The sequence below is a fragment of the Rhineura floridana genome, chromosome 9 (genome assembly GCF_030035675.1).
Source record: "Rhineura floridana isolate rRhiFlo1 chromosome 9, rRhiFlo1.hap2, whole genome shotgun sequence".
In the NCBI taxonomy this organism is placed as follows: domain Eukaryota; kingdom Metazoa; phylum Chordata; class Lepidosauria; order Squamata; family Rhineuridae; genus Rhineura; species Rhineura floridana.
Window position 1 is genome coordinate 89,145,381 of NC_084488.1, and position 21,869 is coordinate 89,167,249.

At 41.1% G+C, this 21,869-nt stretch overlaps 1 protein-coding gene across 10 annotated transcripts in view; it reads right to left on the reverse strand.

Annotated features, from left to right (window-relative positions):
- Window positions 1-21,869, reverse strand: part of ALPK1 (alpha kinase 1) — a 90,994-nt gene that overhangs the window by 40,995 nt on the left and 28,130 nt on the right. For 5 of the 10 annotated variants that reach the window (XR_009757973.1, XR_009757972.1, XM_061585368.1 and 2 more), the window contains 2 exons: window positions 4,769-4,955; window positions 111-265 (listed from right to left, as the gene is read on the reverse strand). Coding sequence is in view for 8 of the 10 variants with exons in the window: in XM_061585361.1 (XP_061441345.1) it covers window positions 111-265; window positions 4,769-4,955 (342 nt within the window). In the remaining 2 variants the exon portion in view is untranslated. Of the gene's footprint in view, window positions 1-110; window positions 266-4,768; window positions 5,010-21,869 lie in introns of those variants that run through there. The other 5 variants (XM_061585366.1, XM_061585367.1, XM_061585362.1 and 2 more) reach the window with 2 other exon arrangements.

Below are 21,869 nucleotides of genomic sequence, written 5' to 3' on the forward strand. Positions count from 1 at the left end.
ATGGGGGTCACCTATGTAACAGGGAGACTACCATCTGTTAGGCCACTGAACGTCTAAGTGGTAAGTGCTGTGAATGTAAGTTTTAAGGACAGGTGTCTGATACTTCATACCAGTAACTCATGCAGCCTTGCACTGATCATATCCTGCAGGTTTGTTTTGTCTTCAAGATCTACGGCTTGTTTGTATTGCCACCTTTCTGGCACGAAGGGCCACTTCATTTCCTTTGCCTCTTCGATGAGGGTCCTCAGATCATCAGGGAGCAAAGCTGAAAAGGTCAAAGTGCAGGAAAGTGATTCAGCCACGAACGATACAAGGTGGCACCTCACCTGCTGAAAGCATTCCCTTCCCCATTTTGCCTCTCAGCGACTGTCACTTCTTCCAGCAACAGAGTAGTAATGAGAGGTTGCCTGTCATCAGGTGACCTCCTGTGCTTTGCCCTGCAGGTAAACTGGAGTTGTCTGCCATTAAGAGAAGGATTTTTTTTAATCAGGAAGTGAAAGACTGGGATTGCTTTGTGGGTGTGAGTGGAGAACAGAAGACAGAAAGGAATGGAGGAAATGGATTCCCCCAGTGTGAAAATGAGAGGTTGGGTTGAAGCTGTTAATATGCAACTTGATAGCTAACTCAGTCTTCTAAGTCCAGAGGCAGTATACCTTTAAATACCAGACGTTGGGGGAAAGTAGCAGGGGAAGGCCATTGCCTTCATGTCTGACTTGTGAACTTCCTGAGGTATCAATTTCAATTCAATCTGGCTCTGGCTGGAAATAGAATATTGGACTAGATGTAATTTTAGTCCAATCCAGGAGAGTAACTAAAGACAGTGAATAACACTACCTCACAGGATCTCAAAGGACCATAGCTCATGCATGCAGAAGGAAAGTCTTAAGTTCAATCCCCGGGATCTACAGGTAGGGCTGAGAATTGTCCCCTGCCTGAAATCCTGGACAGCTGCCAGTCAGTGTAGACAATACAAAGTTAGATGGACCAATGGTTTAATAAGGCAGCTTCCTAACTGTTTAGCCATGGTCCACGGGCAGGGTAAGTGGGGGAGACATCATTTCGGGGAAAGGACCATGGCTCAGTGGTACAGCATCCATCTTGTAAGCAGAGGTTCTTGGGTTCTATCCCAGGTAGGGCTGGAAACAGGAGCAGCCAGCATGGCAGGGTGCTGCTGCACCACTGCACCCTCAACATCAGCCTTAATGCCACTTGCCAGAATGGTCAGGGCTATGTAGGTACACCAGTGGGAGAACCAGAATAGCAGTGCTCATGTGCTTGCAAAGACTCTACCTGTCTCACACCATCCTGGTAAGCAGCAACAAGAACACCATTGGGAGGGGATGGCATGGCACTACTCCACCCTGCTAGCCACTTATGGCTAGAGAAGACAGTCTGTTTGAAACCCTGGAGAGAGCCACTGTCAGACAGTATAGACAATACTGAGCTAAATAAACCAATGTCTGACTCAGGATAAGGCAGCTTCCTAGGCTCCACTAACCTAAAAAGCTTCACAGCCGATAGTAGTGGTTGGCACTGTAGTAAATAGTAGCAAGAATAGGGATCAGCAATGGGCAAAACCAGTCCAATTTGATTCAGAACATACTCTTGAGGAATTCAGTTTGAAGGTATGAAGGGGCAAGCGGGAATGCATAGGGCGGCTGACTGCACTGGGCGTACTCCATGGCCACTTCCTGTGGGGATGGCAAGTCAGCCCTCTTCAGACTAACACCACTCAGGCATGGGCTGGGGAATGCGCCTGGCACACACAGTGTCACTGAGGGGGCAAGATTCATCCCACACATTCTCACTTGCCCCTTGAACGTTCAAACAGTATGCTTGAAGGCGGCTTAGGTCTTTCCAACTCGTTTTGGAGAATTCTTTGGAAAAGCTCAGGCTTTTCCTGAGAATTGTCCAAAAGACCCAGCCTAGGGATGGAGCTAGCCCACTCTAATCAGCCCTCTCACTTGCCAGATTCCACCCTTTCCCAATGTGCAAATTTCAAGGGGCACAGAGGATGGGAAAAGGCAACTGAGAAGGCTTGCAAAAACAAATGGTTCCCCCTTTCTTTTGAGCATTCTCAACCATTTCAACTGTTGGTAGGAATGTTGGAAATTGTAGTTTTTAAAGTTCCTTCACCTAAATGAATCGAGAAAAACAAACAACAAAAACTTGCTCAGAGTCAGCAACGCAGACACCAAGCAGTCTCAAGTCTTCAACGCAGAATGAAGGGTGTTTAAATACAGTCTTTGCCTTAAGTCTGAGAATGGTAGTTTCTTATCATTCCAGGTCGATGAGTCAGGAGGAGCTTAAAAAACACCATCCTTCCCAGAGTTCTTGTTGGCAGGAACTGGGCAAGCGTGGAATAGAGGAGAAACGGATAGTGAGTGAGTTCTGGCATGTGAGGACTGGTGGTAACTCACTCAGCTTATAAGTTCCTAAAAGCCAAGGCCAAATCCCCTATAAATCCTCTACAACCTCAGCTCTTGATGGCCAAGGGATTTCCAAGCTGGGTGAGTTCATTTCCAAATCTCTGCCCCCATTTCCAGCATTCATCTCCATCTTTGGAAGTAATGATAACAAGCTTCAGATATGAGCTCAGATCATTCTCTTAGTTCAAACTGCTATCATAAAAGATACTGTAAAGCTGTTAACGTTTTTATAAGCACTTGTGGGTTTGGTGATCATCACAGGCTTTTAAAAAACACTTGCTAAGTAAAAAGATATCTGCACTCAGAGCACTGAACTAATCTTCAGTGATATAATCCAGTGGAATAATCACACACCCAAACAAACATTGTGACATTATTAATATTATTGTCTCTCTGACTCAAAGCAGATCCCTAAAATAAGGACGAAAATCTAAAGGTACCAGGTCCTAGGGAACCTCTGAGCCTCTGATCCTTTACTTCCTCAAGCAGTTTACCTGAAGGGCCATGTCTAATGTAGTAATTAAAAGGCTCCTAATGTACCTTATCTGTAACTAAACTGATTATTTATCATACTTTTCAGCATTTAATAGGAGAAACAGAAGAAGAAAGAACTACCTGATTAGAAGTTCAACAGAGAGATAATAAAGCTGAAAGGAATTTGTGACAAGGAAACAAAAGTGGCTTTTGTAGGATGAAAGGAAAGGAAACCATACAAGAGACATACACCAGCCTTTACATATAAACTATATTCCCAAATGCCAAAGCACTGTAGACAGCTACTGTGACAGTCAAAGGAAGCAGAAACTGTACACAAGCAGAATAGCCCCCAAATGAGGTGGATTTAAATTTCCCCAAATGTCATCATGATTGATTCACCTGTGAAAAGGAACTGGTGCTATTGAAACAGCAGAATGAGGTGGGGAGAGTTACATGATTTGTCAGTTAAAAAGGAAAATCCAATGTGTGTGGTGTCTTTTAACAAACAAGTAAACAAAATTCAGATTCATCAGATTTAATACATAATACTCTGCCTAACATATAGCCATTTCTCTGTGGACTTTGTGGTGCTCAAACAAGCAAATTATTAGTGGTATTTATTAGTCATTTTTTTCACAGACAGTGAGCCAAAGCGACTTACAAAAGTTTTTCATAGCGTCCACACTATATCAAAATGCTATCTCATATTTCTTCCCGATTTAATCCAGATTTACTGTTTACAAGGAAAATTAGCTAAGTTTCTTTAAAATGATAGATCCAGATTAAAGTGTTTTGTGTGTATGTGTGTATGGGATGGCATTTTGATGAGGATGATATGTGAATGCTCTGAAAAATGTGCATGCAGGATCGGCATCATGTCCACAAACAAGTGCCGCCTGGCAGTAAAGGAATGGAAGGGGGAAGTACGGTAGAAACAATTTCAGCAGTGACAACTTACATTAAGGTATCTAATGTACAAACTCAGAACTTTTGGAAGTACAAGATCATGCCTGGAACTGGCAAAGCTAAAACTATTTAGGCTGCCATTCTATGCACACTTACTCTACAGTAAGCCCAACTAAACACAGTGGGATTTACTTCTGAAGAAATGCACATCTTATGCTAGCTTTGTCTGGAGCAATCAATTCTAGAAGAGACAGGACAAGCTATAAAGCACCTTGTGAAGACAATAAAAAGTCTTGTGGCATCGTAAAGCCTAACACATGGACCATGGCATGAGGATTCATAGGCAAGCGTTTGCTTATCAGATGGGATAATAAATTAATCCTGTTTAATTTTTTTTCATAGCATGTTAAAAATAGCGAATTCTTTCTACTGTGTGTTACTAGTATTTATGTGTCTTTGTTCAAGTTACCAGATGCCTGCAAATGTTTCCCTAACAAACACCCTGCACCATTTTTATTTCCAAAACCACTTTTGATTTTTTTTTTTTTAAAAGACGGGAATTCAAATGTAGGGAGTTTGTGTTAGGAGAAATGGTTAAACGCTTTAGCAAAGGAGAAGGGCACCCAGTGAAAGGAAAACAAATAACAGCCAGCATTTAGAAGTTGCATTATTTTTTTTATAACTGAAATTTATGTGCATCACCAAACTCTGGAAGCATTGTTTTTCTTAAACGAAAACCGCTCCTCACAGCCTCATGTTTACTGAAGCTTTAAATGAGAACTGACAGCAATTCAGTGGTACTTTCCTGCCTGCCTCCTAGCTCACATCCCATTCATGTCCTAGAAATCCAGTAATCTTTTGACACTTATCTGCTCAGATGGAAAAACAGAGCAGGCTGGGGATGGAGTGAAAACTCAGTGGAGTCTTGTACCCAGTACTTGTCACTGGGATCTCACCTCTGCACTGCTGATGCTTGCTTTCATCTCTCTTAGACTGGTCCTCCGCCTCTGATGAGAGTTGATCCAGCATTTGTTTGCATTCCTGCAACAGAGTGGCCATCGTTTTTTGATTATTCATGATGATTGCTCCTACTCTGCTGAGAATTGGGTGGAGGGTGTCTCTGGGTGAGCGGTGATCAATTACCTAAGAGAAGACAACAAACTCTAAATGAAAAGGATCTCTTCTAGGCCGAGATACCTGGTGAACAAAAGAAGGGGGAGGATGATTAACTAAAGCACCATCAATTATCTGCAAGGCTCAAGCAGGGAGGGATAACAGGCAAAGCGCACGACAGTCTCAGAGGACTTTATTAGAGAAGAGTGTGAAATGACTCCAGGGTCCATGTGACAAACATCTCCCAGTGGCTAGACTAGAGCATGAAGAGAGAAAGGGTTTGCTTTTTGATACTACTGTAAAGTCCCAAACTGTGAAGTGGCTAGTCGTGTGTGTGCACATAGAATCACTTTGCTCATGTGCTGATTCCATGCAGTCAAGTGCTTTACGTTGGAACCCTAATCGCAGAAAGACCTTTTAACCTTGCTCTGCAGTGGAGCCCCATGGTTTAAGACATGCTAGCTGAGCTACATTGTATATTCTTTCTGGAGACAGTAGGAGACACTTTGGGAACAAGCGCTCTGATAATTTGACACTTAACATGGCAGAAGGGAAAAGGCAATCCCCTGCTAACTTCCCAGCCAGCAAAAAGGCACTGTTCAGCTTCCCCGCTACACTATTGTATCAGGGCAGAACAAAACGTTATGAAAAACAGAGGGCTGCCAGGGGAAACAGCACTCACCTAGTTATTCCCCTAATTCTCTGTGTAGCAAAACTTGCTGCGGCTCCATCTGCACTACACATTTAAAGCACCATGATACAATTTTAAACAGTCATGGCTTCCCCCATCCTGGGAACTGTGAGGGTGCTGAGAGTTCTTCAGAGACCCCCTATTCCCCTCACACAGCTACAGTTCTCAAGAGTTCCCTGGGAAGAGTGATTGATTGTTAAACCACTCTGAGAATTGTAGCTGTGTGTGTGTGTGTGTGAGGGGGATAGGGTTTCCTAACAACTGTCAGCACCCTTCACAAACTACACTTTCCAGGATGCTTTGCGGAAGCCATGATTGCTTAAAGCGGCATGATCCTGCTTTAAATGCATAGTGCAGATGGGGCCTGTGCGATATGATGCTGTCATGTGCATAGGGACATAAGAACTAGAGGTGGACAAATCTGTCCCATCCTGGTTCTGTATGTGAACATCTTAAAGTACATCCTGCCCCCTTCCTGTGCAGATTTTTTTAGGATAATTCTGGGGAAATCCTAAAAAATGCAAACCTCAAAAAAGTCACAAAACACACACACAAATGAGGAGTACTTATATAGGCATTTGAAGGAGTCTTTCGGGGTGTGGAGTAAATACTCCAAATAAATAAATAAACACACACATATCACATAAAGGTGGGAGCAAGCAAATGACGATATGGTGCCTGCATAATTTGTCTCATATCTCAGGTTCTACAAACACTAGATGCTTATGGTTCATTGGGGGGGGATTCATGGGGGGATGCCCATGAGTACTTTGATGGTGAACCAAGGGCTTGCTTGCTCTCTTGCTCTCATTTTAACAAATGGTACAGGAAGTGACTGTACATGATTTCCTGTGTAACTGAATATACAAAGGGGCACTGTACATACAACAAATGGCAGCCCCCGCCAGTGCAACGTGGGGAAAGCCATATTTTTAAAATCCTCTAACATCCCTGATCAGAATGTAAGAAGAACCCTGCTGGATGAAACCAAAGGCCCATCTAGTCCAGCATCCTATTCTCACAGTGACCAACTAGATGTGGAGTAGGAGTGAGGAAATTCATAGCATAACTGTAACAACCACAGTTTTCCATGCACTGGTAACCTAATGGTTAAATTACTACAATGCACTCTATGTAGGGCTATCCTTCAGGTTGGTTCAGAGGCTGCTACTGGTGCAGACTGTAGCAGCTAGCTTGCTTGTGGGGGCAAACTATTGTGAGCATGTAACACCTTGCTTGCAGGATTTGCACTGGCTGCCAATTTGCTACTGGGCAAAGTTCAAGGTGGTGGTGGTAACATAAAAGGCCCTACAAAGCTGAGGATCAGGTTACCTAGGAGACCACCTTGTCCCTTATCTGCCCAATAAGTCACTGCAGTCTGCGATAAAGCTTCTCTTTACAAGTTCCAAAGATATTGGAAGCCTGCTCCACAGTAACTTGGAGCAGGGCTTTCAGTGTGCCTATCCCTGTTCTGTGGAACAGCATTCTTGTCGACATATGACAGGCACTTTCCGGAAACAGTTGAAGACATTTTTGTTTTGATAAGCTTTCCCAGTTGGATGAATAGGTCTCTGCAATGGGTGATTACTTTGCATTGTTTTAAAATTTATCTGTTGCTGTTTTCTATGTTGTTTTTAACTGATTTTAGCTGTTATTTATTATATTTTGTACATTGCCTTGAGACATGTGTGTGGAAAGTGATAAATAAATATATATATAATGACATCATGCTACAAGAGTGGGTTTTGCTAGATGTTTTGAGGCACCTTTTTTCCCTATAATGGCAATTTCTGCCCTAAGAAATGAAGCATCAAAAATAAAGCAGTTCACTTTCATAAGTAAATTAGTTCATCAGGGCAGTGGAATCAGCTCTGTGTTTTAGTCCAAATTTTCAAGGAACTTCAGCACCTTGGACAGCTCCTTGAAAGGTCAGACTAAAACCCAAAGCAGATTCCACTGCCCCACTGACATGGAGCCACCAGCTGCCACTGGTCTTAAATAAACACCCTCCCACTTCAAATGGAGAAAGTATCTTGCTTTTCTTAATCACTGCACAATTTTCTTTCTTTAATAATTTTTTTCAGCCAATCAGAAGCACGGATAGAAGGATCTGTCAGTTTCACTTCTCTCAGCTTCTCATTTTTCCTACCATAAATTCAGTTCTCCACAATTCTGCAGCAATTTGCTAATTGTTCAGCATTTTAGTGCAAATGTCTCCTAATAAGCATTTATGCAGTTTTGACTAATATACACATTTTTGCAAGCAATTTCTTTTCATTTATTCATTTTTATGCACATTTCCCTAACATATGCATTTTTGTAAACATTGTATAATAAAAATGCATGGTGGCAATATATCCATTGCCAAGATGTTTTTCAAAACATCTCAGCTAGATTTTTCCTTATTCTTCAGCAGTGCTTTCTTTCAAGAACACTGTCTTCGATTCATTCTGCACACTAGCAAGAATAAAAAGAAGATTTGGCAGTTCAGATAATCCATTCTGTCAGTGCAATAGAACTTCCTGCCCTCTCCTCCCTGTGCCCTCCCAAAATATGCTCCAGAGGGTTGGGGGGGGAAGTGGTGGGTGAGGCCAAAGGTAAAAGTGGGAGGAGCAATACAGTAGGCTACATTCCAGCCATGCAAAAGTCAGGGGTTTCTACACACACATCTCTCCACTGTCCATCCAAGAAAGCATTATTACAGGTCAGAGATGCACTCCAGCCTGACCTCAGGAGAAGGGACATGGCCTCGGGAGAGTCCCAAGGGCCAGACAGAGATGCCTCAAGGGCCACAACTGGCTCCAAGGCCTGAGGTTCCCCACTATTCCTTTAGAGGGAGTGCAACCACCATTCAGGCACCATCTCCTGGTATAGATGAACAAGCAATCTGCAGGATCTCTGTCTTGTTGGGTTTGAACTTCAGTTTATTGGCTTCCCCACCAAACCCAGACACCAATTTAGCAGGTTCAGTGCTTCACCTGACTCAAATGTAAAAAGAGTTTGGTGTCATCAGTAAACTGATGGCATCTCACCTCAATCTCGATTGATAGAAAATAAAATGGTTCTGAGGATATAATACGAATTGTATTTCTAGCTGAATGTAGGAGGAGAGTGACATAGCTACATTGATAAAGCAGATGTTTGATGAACTGACATGGGGTGGAGGGAGGGAAACACACCAGCTGAATTTCAAATACAAAATGTGAACCCTACAGGCCTTTTCCAACATAGTATTTGACTTTCATATTTGAAACTATAACATACAAAGCAAAAACACAGAAACTGGAAGACCAGGATGAGATCAAAATGAGAATTTTGTAGCTTGATGTAAAGAAGTGGGACTTTACACCTAAGATATAAGAGATTCACTGGATGTTGGATTACAGGATCATAGTTCAACTAGTTGCAGGAATGGCAAGTGTTAATTTAGCTACCTTGCATCTAGGCTCATCATGTCTCCAGGTAGCCTTTGGGTTGAACAGTGATGGGGTGATTTATCTGGGGGCTTATTGATGATCCCTTTGTCACCATGTTAATTCACCATGTTAAAAGATTTGTGCGAATCAAGCCTGGCATATTGATTGATTGACTGATATCCTGCCCTTCCTCCCAGCAGGAGCCCAAGGCGGCAAATATGTCATATTTCCTTACATAAGAACCTGTTGCAGCTAACACAAAAAGTGCAAACTGAACTGCATCTACTTGTACATCTGTGAGTAAGATGTATGCTATCCTAGGAAAATATCTGAGATAGAGCAATGAAGGATCAACAACTAAAAAAGGAATTAGAAGCTATGAGGCGGATTCAGGCTGTAACATTAATAACATAAGAAGGGCTTGCTGGATTAGACCAAGGACCCATCTAGTCAAGCACTCTGTTCATGCAGTGGCCAACCAGATGTCAATGGGAAGCCTGCAAGCAGAACCTGAATGTAACAGTGCTCTCCCCACCTGCGATTCCCAGCAACTGGTATATTACAGAGCTGCTAAATTCAGTTTGGAAAAAAACCTGCCACCCAATATCACTTACTGTTTACAAATCAGTGAGTGTGTATATTTACTTACATGATCTTCATAATTTTATGAAACCACAAAGAGTCTAGTGACATCTTGAAGAGTAACAAATTTGTTATGGCATAATCATTTGTGGACTAGAGGCCACTCCATCAGACGCATGAAGTGCTTTCATCCGTTACATTTCATGCAACTGATGAAGTGGGCTCTAGTCCACAAAGGGTTATGCCATAATAAATTTGTTAACCTTTAAGGTGCCCACAAGACTCTTTTGCTGAAAAAGACTAACACAGCTACTCCTCTGGTAACTTTTAATGTTATGCCCTTAAAAACTGGATGTAAAATTAGATAAATGTTCACAACATAAAATTCTGAGAAACCAATTAAAACCTCTAAGCCCTTTCTCTCATAAGAAAAAAAATATTATCCTAATTTTGATCTTCAGGCTATGCTACAATTCCAGAGAGACCAATGAGGGGGAAACCAAGACCCGATGAATTCCACGTGGAGACTGCATTCATGGATTAATCCCAACAGGGAACAAATAAAGATCATCCCAGGAGTGTTCAGTGGGGTCTTAGCACAATCAATTGAGAAAAGCAATGATTATTTATGGACAGGGCTGTTTTGACTTTCAAATAAACATTTTTAATTATTTTAAGTGCTACACTGAAACTTCCCCTTTCTCTGGGGTGTCCCTTGAATGGAGGCAATGGTAATTATACAAATCTTTTAGTCATGTTAGGAATCATTTGCAAAGCTGAGAAGGGAATGAGTGATGCTTAAATTACCTGGGGACCTGGGAACAACAGGAAGCACAAAGCTCATTACTAACATTAAGGGCTCCCTTATTTCCCTTCGGTGGGATGGGGCCTCACTCCTCCTCCTCCTTCTTGAAAGTCTCAAATCAAGTAGACAATCTAGGAAAAAAATCCCTTTCATAAACATCCCAATACAAGTAATTAAAATATGGAGGCATACACACTTTTCCTACTCTGGGCCTGTCCAGACTTTGGCCCTGACTCAGGTCAGGGACAACTCCAGGCATGATACAGGCTTGGTTTCAAGGAAGCAGCAGAACTCTGCTGCTTACACAACAAGGCTTTTCTGCCCCCTTACTCCCACTACAGCCTCCCTACCAAAAGCCACTTACAAGGGTCAGAAGGCCGAAACTGGCCCAACCTAATTTTTGCTGATTTACTCCTCTCACTGTCACTCCCAACTGCATATCCTATGTCATTCCAGAAGGTTTCATGGCCTTGATGAGGGATACCCTCCCCCTGGAGGCACGGAATGCCCCAACTTTGGTGGGATTCCGGTGCTAGGTTAAAGCGTATCTGTTCTTCCAGGCATTTAGTGATTCGAATCTAGGGTATTCAAGGTCTGAGGATGTGTTCAACCGCTGAACCGCTGTCATTATCTGGGATGGCTTTATAAATGATTGCTGATTTTAGTTTTTCAGTTCTTGGTTTTGTTATAATATGATGGATTATAATATGCTGGAAATGGCTTTGTGCTTCTTTTATAATGAAGAGCCGTCAAACAAGCAAACACATACAGTAAAATAAAGCAACTCATAGGCTAGTGCCCCCCCCCCCAGCCTCTCTATCTGTGCCTCAGGATTCTCCCCATGCAGCACCACTGTAGAAATGCAGCATGTCACCCAGCTCTAAGAGAATCTTGCAACTATCTCCATAAGTAGTTTATTACATGTAGTCCAGGGGGGGAGGGAGATGTTTTTGAATGCTACTCTGTACTGTGACAGTCCTCTAAAAACCAAATTTGGGCTTCAATCCTATAATCACTTACCTGGGAGTATGCCTTATTAAATGCAATGGGACTTTCTTCTAAGTAGACAACTATAGGCCTGCTTTATTAGAGCTGCATTTTAAAATTATACCCCAAATGTACAGCCAAGTATAGATTCTTCCCCCGCACCCTCAGCACATTGCAATATGGGATTGTTAAGGCCACTTTGAACCCATGTCATTACGCTACACTGCATTTTGCATCTACTCATTCTAAAGGGCTGGATTTTGCTCCCTTTGGAATTCAATAGCAAGAGTCCCATGGCCCTGCAGATGAGACAGCAAGGTTGAGCACCAAACACACAGCCTTTTAAAAGGTCAGCTTTAAATGTTAACTTGCAAGATAATGAGGTTTCTCTCCTCAAAATGAGCACAGCAGTGTTTTTATGTACTTTCCTACAACTCCAGTTTGAAATTTAAAACCGAGATAAGAATATGATACAATGTAACATAATAGGATATGATAAATATATACATATAGGTAGGGGGGAAGTTGCCAGTTTTTAAAATAGATTTATTGTGATGTGTACTGTGGGTTGTATTATGTGAGGTTAGGACTGGATGATATTAACTGGATTATCAGCATTTCCTTTTTTACACATTTATGCCTGCTGAGCTTATCTCTTGTTTGTTTGCTTTATCTCACACCATTTTCTTAAATAAATCAGAAACTGTTTGAGGTCACTGGTATTAATAACATCCCAAGCAAAAGTTTAAGTATTTTTTTCTTAAACAGTCCACAATCCCCCCCCCCCGCTATATAGGTATATGTTGAACACAGCAAAAAATAGATGGGATATTTTGTTTGTAATGAGATGAGAGATGAAGCATGGCTATTTTGCTCAAGGCTCTATTACCATCTTACTAGTTTTTGTGGTCTCAAGATTAAATGCTTTTCTTTTTGTAAAGCTTGGTATACCAAATGGCACTGGCTGTATTAAAATAAGGAAAACCCTGACTCGGGGAAAGCCTTTCCTAAGGCAAGCTCTCTTGTTAATATGCACCCACATGAAAGGGTTTCTTTTCTCCTATAGAACTACAGTGTGTGTGTGTGTGTAAATTTCAGGGGGCTCATTGGCATAAATCTCGGCTGCGACCTCTGAGGTAAACGGGATTTACATTACTTTCTGACAAGAATTAAATGAAGGCCTTGTGGATGTATGAACAGCCTTCTAGACTGCAACAGATGGGCATGAATGTGCTCCCTAGGCAAACTATCAGTGACATCTGTGTCCTCCAAATTCTGGTGGTCTCAGCCAATTAACAGGCAAAATGGGGAAAAGGGGGAGGGGGCGAGGGGGGCTGGTTCCTGCACAGTCTACCCTACCCCCTTCCTTAGCAAAGCTGAAGCAGAAGTGCTTGTGTTTAGAAATGAGATCAAGAGTAGCCTGGAGCAGGGAGGAGATTGCAGGGTGTTTTTTTTAAAGACACTATAGAGATTAAGCTTTACGAGAGGGATTTAGGTTATATTAGATATTAGTAAAGCACTCTATACATGGTAGATCTTTATAAAGCAGACTACTTCCCCTTTCTGTTTCTGCCATTTGTACAACCCTTCCCCCTCCATACCTGGGTGGTTGTAGCACATTCTGGATTTGTAGAAATGTGAAAAGTCACAGAAGTTGCCCTGGCATGTTTGACTGCAGGCAGACACAAAGCAAAATCCTGGTTCTTCAAGTGTCTTTCATTTTGGGGACTTCCAGAATTCCCATCCAATTCTATTTCATCTCCAGAACTTGGGGCCAAGAGCTATGGATCCAGATTTGAACTTTAAGGCTAGCCTCTCTACATGGACAGATCATGGCACAACACTTTCTGCTCATCCAATGAACATTTAAAGTGATCCACATTAGTACATACCTATGAATGAGTAATGACTGAATGGGTTAACCAAGTTAAATTTCCCTAAAAAAATCTATGAGCAAGCACAAGAAATCATACTTAGAGCAGAGGCTAGCAATCAATTCCAGCACAATTTTTCATGTGAGGGAGAAGTGCTATGCTCCAACTGGAGTTGAGAACACTCATCTTTGACATGAAGATGTGCAACTTGAAATAAAACTTTAAGCCTTCAATCCTATGGTCCTAGGTGGGTGTCCCAGGTAGATAGGATTTGATTTTCCTCCCTGAGGGTGGAGAGAGAGCTCTGACCTCAGAGAGGGAGAGAGAGATCCGATGTGGGATTTCCCCCCCCCCCCATGCTGCCACATAAACATCGGCAGCCCTTACTTTACCCATGTTGGAACAGGGCCTGATGTGGGTAGGTTGAACCATGCCCTCTCTCAGGCTGTTTTGTCCAGTCTCAGTGCCCTGCTGAGAAAAAAATGGGCTAAAATGGGTAGAGGCCCATTTGCAGGAATGAATTGACCCAGTGCAAAAGATTAATCACCCTCTTCCTTCCTGCCTGCCGATTCTCTCCTCCAAATTCACACCCCACAATCACTAGGAGTGGTGAAAACAACAAGTTGCCTTGGAACATACAGTTCTGTCGCAGGCTGAGGATGATGCAATCAGATGGATCAAGAATGGGGAACCTCAGGACTGGGGGTCGAATGTGGCCCTTTAGGCATCTCTTTCTGTTACACTACATTATACAATTGCTGTGCTACATGGTGCAAACAAGCATGCAAGTGGCAAATTGCCTGGCTGTATTGAAGAGCCATTTTGAATTATAGGAGAATGGATATGAGTGGGATTCTAGAGCAGAAGCGGCGCTCAGTGTATTAAAATGACAATGACAATAATAATTGCAATGATGATAACAATGATAATCATGATCATAATAAGCTTAGAAAAACAAAAAGCATTCCTTCACCACTGTATTTTTACTTTTATTGATTATTGTTACCACAATTTCTTATTAACCACAGGTAATGGGTTTCTTAGATTGTACACAACCAGTGGTATGGTTTGAGCAATATTTGGTCCACAGGTCACATCTAGCATGGCCTTCTCCCTTGGCCCACCTCCTCTTCAAATTATTGAGCTGCAGGTGAATGACCACTGGTGGAAAAACAGGGTTGTGTGGGCCACAACAGAAACTTTGTGATTCTAGATTATATATTCTCTAAAGGTAGACGTGGCCCCCATTTCTCGTTTCGCTGTACATATGACAGTGCTCTGAACCCATACGGAAACTTGAGACAAATTTAGAGTTTAGATACATTTAGGTTTGGATGGCATATCTGAGAACACTCACTTTTCTCGTTAAGCATGCGTCAATGAATTCTTTTATTCATCAGTCCCACATTCTGTCTACCCTCCCTATGCACTTCCATTAAGGCAGGGAGATTTTACAAAGTAAAAGAAATACGTGGCCAAAGGCAGAATCTTGAGGGAGTCATAATTTAAAGAACAAAAGCACCTGTTGTTTCCACTAGTAATGACCTTAAAAGTACAAGTTTGGACTGTTTCTCTCTAAATACGACCATCTCACAAACTATGGCTGAACGTGGAAAAGGGAGTCAACATTACGAGCAATAAATTTAAAAAGCTCGTTAAAAAAGACATAATGAATTTGGTACACCACATATTTCTAGATCAAAGATACCTTTGAAGTGATCAACTCCAGTCTGTGAACAAGAGAAGCTGCTTCCCTTCTTTTCTGATCTTACTTGGTGGTGTTCAATAAAACAGAAGTTAAGGAAATTGTTGTTATCTGAATATGGCTAGAAGGAGCCATCACTGAATGATAGTTTTGTCCCAGAACAACAATTGTGGAAATCAGTAGGAAGGCAAGGCCAAGTGACGCAAGGAATAAGATTGTTTTTTGAGCTAATCTTGTCCTGCAGCCGTCATCACCCACAACTCCCGTCCGCTTGCTGTGTGAAACAGCTTAGTCTTTGTCAATGTTAACAGGGTCTGGAAAGACTTCTCATTCATGAATATGTATCATCAGCCCTCCAAGTCTACAGAGACAAACCCTTCAAAACGGCAATACCCCCCCTCCTCTCACCAGCCAATGAACCAACCACCGAAATCCTAAGCTATTGGGTTGAGAGAGCTGAAATGCTAGCAAGTAATGTGAGCTCACGCTTTCAAAATGAACCAGAGGAACTCTCTGTTGTAAACCTTTCTTGGGGCTCGTTGAAGCCTATAGAACACTTTAATTCTTCATGTGCAAATGGGCAAAACCTGCCATGACCTCTCAGGGGAAAAGAGATGTGTTTGCATTTTAGCATCATGCATGAATAACAAATATTTAGCCGTGTACTGCACAGGTAGCAATTGTTCAGTTTTTTTACAAAACGAACAGCATCTGAACTTCCAAGTGATAAGTCACATACAGCCCACAAATTTCATCACATTAAGTAGCCCATCCCATTTGAATAGGGCTTCTCATATGATTCCTAGCACATTTTAATATTTAGGTTGGTTCTAGGTGACCTGTTTATTAACCATTCATCCTCATTTGTTTGCACAGAGTTTATGGGGAAGTTATATGATGTCATGTCAAACAACTGTTATCTCATATTTTCCAGTATATTTTCCTATCACTTTCCTTGCTGCGAAAGTCTGCTTTTTTTAGAAGTGTGTTTGTTGCACAAGAGTGCCAATTCCACGTTTACTACATAATCTGAATTTGTTGGTACATGATCAAATCCCATCAGCAAAATAGTGAGTCTTTAGTTTGTCTCATAAAAATAGGTATGAGTTTTGCAAGCTTTTGTGTGTGTGAAGAAATAAACTAATGTGTGTAAGCTATTGTTGAATGAATGTATTTTTTATGGTTTTACAGATCTATATTGTTTTGAGAGACTGACATAAGATGGTTGAAGACTGTCAGGTGTGTTTTGTATTTGGGATTACTTAATAACCTGGTTCTAACCTGAACAACATTTGGGCTGTTATCCTGTACATACTGATCTGGAGCAAGCCCTATTGAACTGTATGGGACTTACTTCTGTGTAGGCAGGCATGTATGGAATTGCACTGTTAAAGACTCTTTTTTATAGTTAGAGCATTTGATGCTCTTTGATAATCAAAGCTCTTTAATACAGACTCCTTTCCAAAGTCAGATTCCCTCAGTATAACACCATTTTCACCATCTGTTCAAAGAAAGATGAAAACCTAAACAAGATAAGCAAGATAAGATTAAAAATCATGCATAGCCTGGTATGTTAAATTTCATGTACAGATAGAACTTTGAGAACTAGTATAGCCTAGAGCAGCCTTTCCCAACCAGTGTGCCTCCAGATGCTATTGGACCACAACTCCCATCAGCCTCAGCCAGCATTGCCAATGGCCAGGAAAGATGGGAACTGTGGTCCAACATCATCTGGAGGCAAACTGGTTGGGAAAGGCTGGCCTAGAGGATAGAGTGCTATATTTTGTCTGATTAGCTCTCAGCCTTTGTTTCCATTCTGGATAACAGCTAACTCACAATAGTTACATAAGAACATAAGAAGAGCCTGCTGGATCAGGCCAATGGCCCAACTAGTCCAACATCCTGTTCTCACAGCAGCTAATCAGTTGCCCATGGGAAACCTGCAAGCAGCACCTGAGTGCAAAGAGCACTCCCCCTTCTGCGGTTTCCAGCAACTGGTATTTGGAAGCATGTTGTATGAAGAAAAAAGTTAGACCAATTCTTATGCCAGCTGGAGTAAGTTGTGTGTCCTATAATTTACACAAACTCCATATTGTAAAGAAACAAGGTTGTAGCCAACTAAGTCCTACTCAGAGTAGGCCCACTGAAATTAGTGAACATAAGTAAGTCACGTCTATCAATTTCAATGGGTCTACTGTGGGTAGGACTACCATTAAATAGAACCTAAGGTACAGTGTTTCAAAGAAGCCACACATATCTGCAGATCTGGAGAAAATGATACTCTTTGTGTGTGTGTGAGTGTGTGCAATCTTTTTGCACAAAATGCCAGACAATCATATATTGTCTGGCATTTTATTAGTTTTTCCTACTGGGAGGAATAGCAGGATAATATAATATAATATAATGACCCACACAATCCCCCAGGTCTGAGGTTCCCGTCTGTCATACAGCATAGCAGAAACAGTTTTAGTGTATAATATATGCCATTTATATATATTTATATATAGCATGTACATACTTTACATTTTAGATTGTAAACTCCTCAGAGCAGGAACTTGTCCTCATACTTTGTAAGCAGTCATGTACATCGATGGTTCCACGTAAATAAATAAATAGTATATGGTACTATTTATTTATTTACAGTATTTATAGCCCACTCTTCATCGAATAATTTCAGTCCCAGATCGGTGAACAAATGAAAAAAGATAAAAAGAAACATACATACAAAAATTCTAAAATCATATAAACAGGGCTAGTAAACAGATTTAACAGATCTGTCAGAAGGCAGGCAAGCAAAATGACAATAGAGGTAAAAGTAAAACTTCCAATTTAACTAAGGCAAAACCAAACACGGACATGCAAACACATTAAACAACAAATGGCCCCACCCTATTTATCACCTATGGCTGATTCATACTAGAAATATGAATGTAAACTAGTGCATGTGAGCACACTATTATCTAGCATAGCATACACCTTAACACAACGTGCACTTTCAGAATGTGCCCAACGTTTTTGAGATCCCTTTCCATTGAAACTATAGGAAGGGCCGTAGCTCAGTGGTAGAGCACATCCTTTGCATGCAAAAGGCCTCACATCCAATCCCTGGCGTCTTCAGGTAGGGCTGGAAAAGGCTTCTGTCTGAAGCCCTGGGGAACTGCTGCCAGTCAGTGCAGAAAACAGTAACTTAGATGGACCAATGGTCTGTCTCAGGATAATGCAACTTTCCACATTCCTATCAAAACTTGTACGATCAAGGTAATTATTTAATATTGTGCTTTAGAGTACATAATATATCTCAGAAATCCTTAACAGCAATCCTGTAAGATAGGCCAGTATGATTTGCAGACTGGCGCTGAGGATAAGACACTGATTTGCCCAAAGCCAAAGCCACCATTGATGCTACCTCCCACTGCTGGCAGCCTTGCTGCTCACATATCCATGCATTAACACAGATGTCTGCAGAACGAGGACTACACGAGTAGCTGATGCACAGAAGTGGGACCCCTGCATGACCAGGAGTCCTGATCACGTGGAAGACAAAATGTCAGCAGATGCTCACACATGCTCACCTCCAGAGGCATCCATTGCCAATGGAATACCCAGTGCTGGGATTAACTGACTGGTGAAGGAGCTCTAGCAAGTTCATTGGCAAGACAAAATTTGAAACGAGAATTTCCCAGTTCACACTCTTGTCCAGTACACTGTGGATAAAATGGACATACAACACAATCCTATGCATGTTTACTCAAAACTAGTTCATTCTGGGTTCAATGGTACTTAGTCTCAGTATGTGTGTAGGTGGGATTGCATCCACAGACAGAAAAAGTTGGAAAACAATAATCTAAGCCAGAGATGGGAAACCTATGTTCCTTCAGATTTTGCTGGACTTCAGCTCCCATCATCCCTGACCATTGGACATGCTGGATGGTTGCTGATGGGAATTGGAGTCCAACAATATCTGGAGGGTGACAGGTTCCCCACCCGATTTAAACTGTACTATTTTTTTTTCTTTTTCAAGAATGTAAAAATAAAACAATGCTATTCATAGTGAAGCAATTCGTCTTAGGGTGCCTGATAGTTATTTTAACTATATGTAAGGTAAAACAAAAAAACTACCACTGAGTTTAGCTTGATTTAGCTCACTATAATTTATATCAGAAGAGGTACTGTGGTAAAAATCACATCCCCCCCACCTGTCTGATTAACATGAAGATAAAGAAATTTGTCTCTCAGAGTGGACTATCAAGGCGCTAAGCTCAGTTTCGAGGGTTTATGTTATCATGCAATGTTTGCTGTAGACATTTCCATTTCATTAGCATATTCTGCTTTACATGAAATCCAGCGATGAATACTCCTCCTGATCTGAAGCTAATCCTCTTTAAAGAGCTACAGGCTATATTACATGTGGCCACAGCCACAGCTATGCCATAGCTGAATCGCTTTGAAGCCTATTGAACAGTGTTCTCTTGTGAGACCATGCATAGGCCTATAAACCAATGCCCCCTCTGTGTTGTGAAAGCCCACTGTTTTTTCATGAGGAAGGATTTTTATAAGAGGACAGAAACTACCCTACCCTTCCAAACAAGGTCACACCACTCATGAGAGAAAGATGATGTTACACTGCTCATGCTGTTTCTAAGCACTAACTCATAAGTTGCATCACACAAAATTACAGTAAAAGCTATGTATTGCGCTTAGCAATAAATGAAAGTGAATTGATTGTTTAACAGAATTCATAATTTGCAAATATAATCTTCAACAAAAACTTAGAATACAGTTTTAGATGGTTACCATCCAGCTCATTTTTCTGATTGTAAGTTGATTTAAATTGTTTTGAGGGTGTATATAAAATTGTTGTAATCCGCCCTGAGACCTCAGGGTAAAGGGCAGGTAATACATTTCATTTTAAATAAAACAACAACATATACCAATAGTGAACTTAATTATCTGAGTGCCAATCCTTATATAGCCAAAATGATCTGGAAAGATTTGCAAAAGTACAAGAAAAGTGATGAGGGGAAAGGGACACATCCCTACTCCCCCCAAAAAAACCTCAGTGAGAACTCAGCAGGTTCAATAGTCACAGAATACTGGATGTATGTTGGGGGGCAAAATGGAAAACGAGGGGAGGGGAAATGGAATGGAAGCTCTCGGCCACAGCTGGCTGGCTGTCATCTTGAACAGAAACAGTCAATTTCATAGTGTAACATTCTGTTGATGCTCCCACTTGTGCAGTTATGTTTCAGAGCTTAAAGTGTGCACATAGTAAAAGGGTAGCTTGTCAAGTTCTCTTTTACAATGTGAAAGGGCTGTTTAATTGTTGGAAGTCTACAAAGATGGATTTTCAAAATCTATTCTATGTTGATTAGTCATATGAATACTTCAACCTACATACATGTACTTTTAGACCAGCCTTGTAAGTTTGTGGGTTATGTGCCTTCAAGTCGATTACAACTTATGGCAATCCTATGAATCAGCAACCTCCAAGAGCATTTGTTATAGGCCACCCTGATCAGATCTTGTAAGGTCAGGTCTGTGGCTTCCTTTCTGGAATCAATCCATCTCTTGATTGCTCTTCCTTTTTTTCTACTCCCTTCTGCTTTTCCCAGCATTATTGTCTTTTCTAGTGAATCAGGTCTTCTCATTAGGTGTCCAAAGTATGATAACTTCAGTTTCATCATTTTAACTTCTAGTGATAGTTCTGGTTTAGTTTGTTCTAACACCCAATTATTGGTCTTTTTCGCAGTCCATGGTATCCTCAAAGCTCTCCTCCAACATCACATTTCAAAAGAGCTGATTTTTCTCTTATCCACTTTTTTCACTGTCCAACTTTCACATCCATACATAGAGATCGGGAATACCATGGTCTGAATGACCCTGACTTTAGTGTTCAGTGATACATCTTTGCATTTGAGGACCTTTTCTAGTTCTCTCATAGCTGCCCTCCCCAGTCCTAGCCTTCTTCTGATTTCTTGACTATTGTCTCCATTTTGGTTAATAACTGTGCCAAGGTATTGATAATCCTTGACAAGTTCTTTTTTTTTTTTTTACAATAATTTTTATTCAAATTTTCATAAAACATAGAAAACAAAATCATAAAACATTCAAAGACAAAAAACAAAACAAAACAAAAATGATTTTAAATGTCTGCTGAGTTTGGTTTTAATTGTCTGCGTGTATTACATGTTGTGCTGTACTGCTGTTTTGTCATCTTGATTTTTTAAAATTATGTTGCTTGCTTTATTTTTTATAAGCCATTCTGAAAGCAAATGCTGATAGGAGGTATACATTTTTAAATAAGGTGTCTCTGGGCTGTATTACTGCAGAATGGTTGAATGCTCCTTCATATAAAATGTGCCTGCAGATACAAAAGTATAGTCTAGCATAATCTACTCCCTGGCATGCTAAATTGGAATGCATAGGAAGGATTTTTCTTTTTACATGAAGCACCATTGAAACAATCAGTTCATTACAGCATTGGCACATGGTGTGTTTTGCTGTCTCTGTTAGGGACCTACGTCTACATTACAGCACCAAACTAAACTGGAAGCAGAAGGTATTTTGTACAGATGTATCTTAGCATAACTATGCTGTTTTCATTCAATATTATTCTCAACAATTGTATATGTTTAAAGCTTGCATGCTGGCTCAGGACCTGAACATGAGCAACTGAAAGAATTGCTTGGTCTGATGAAGGATGATTTAACCCCAGCAGAAAAGGTCTATGTAAGAAAAACCATTGAACACTATAAGCTGGGCACCAACAAAGGTCTCCTTCAACAGGTGAAATAAGATATAGAAGTACTGTAGTATGTACAATGATGGTGGAATAAAACCAGTTGCATCCAATGGTGGTGTGAGTAGACGGAAGCTTGTGTGAC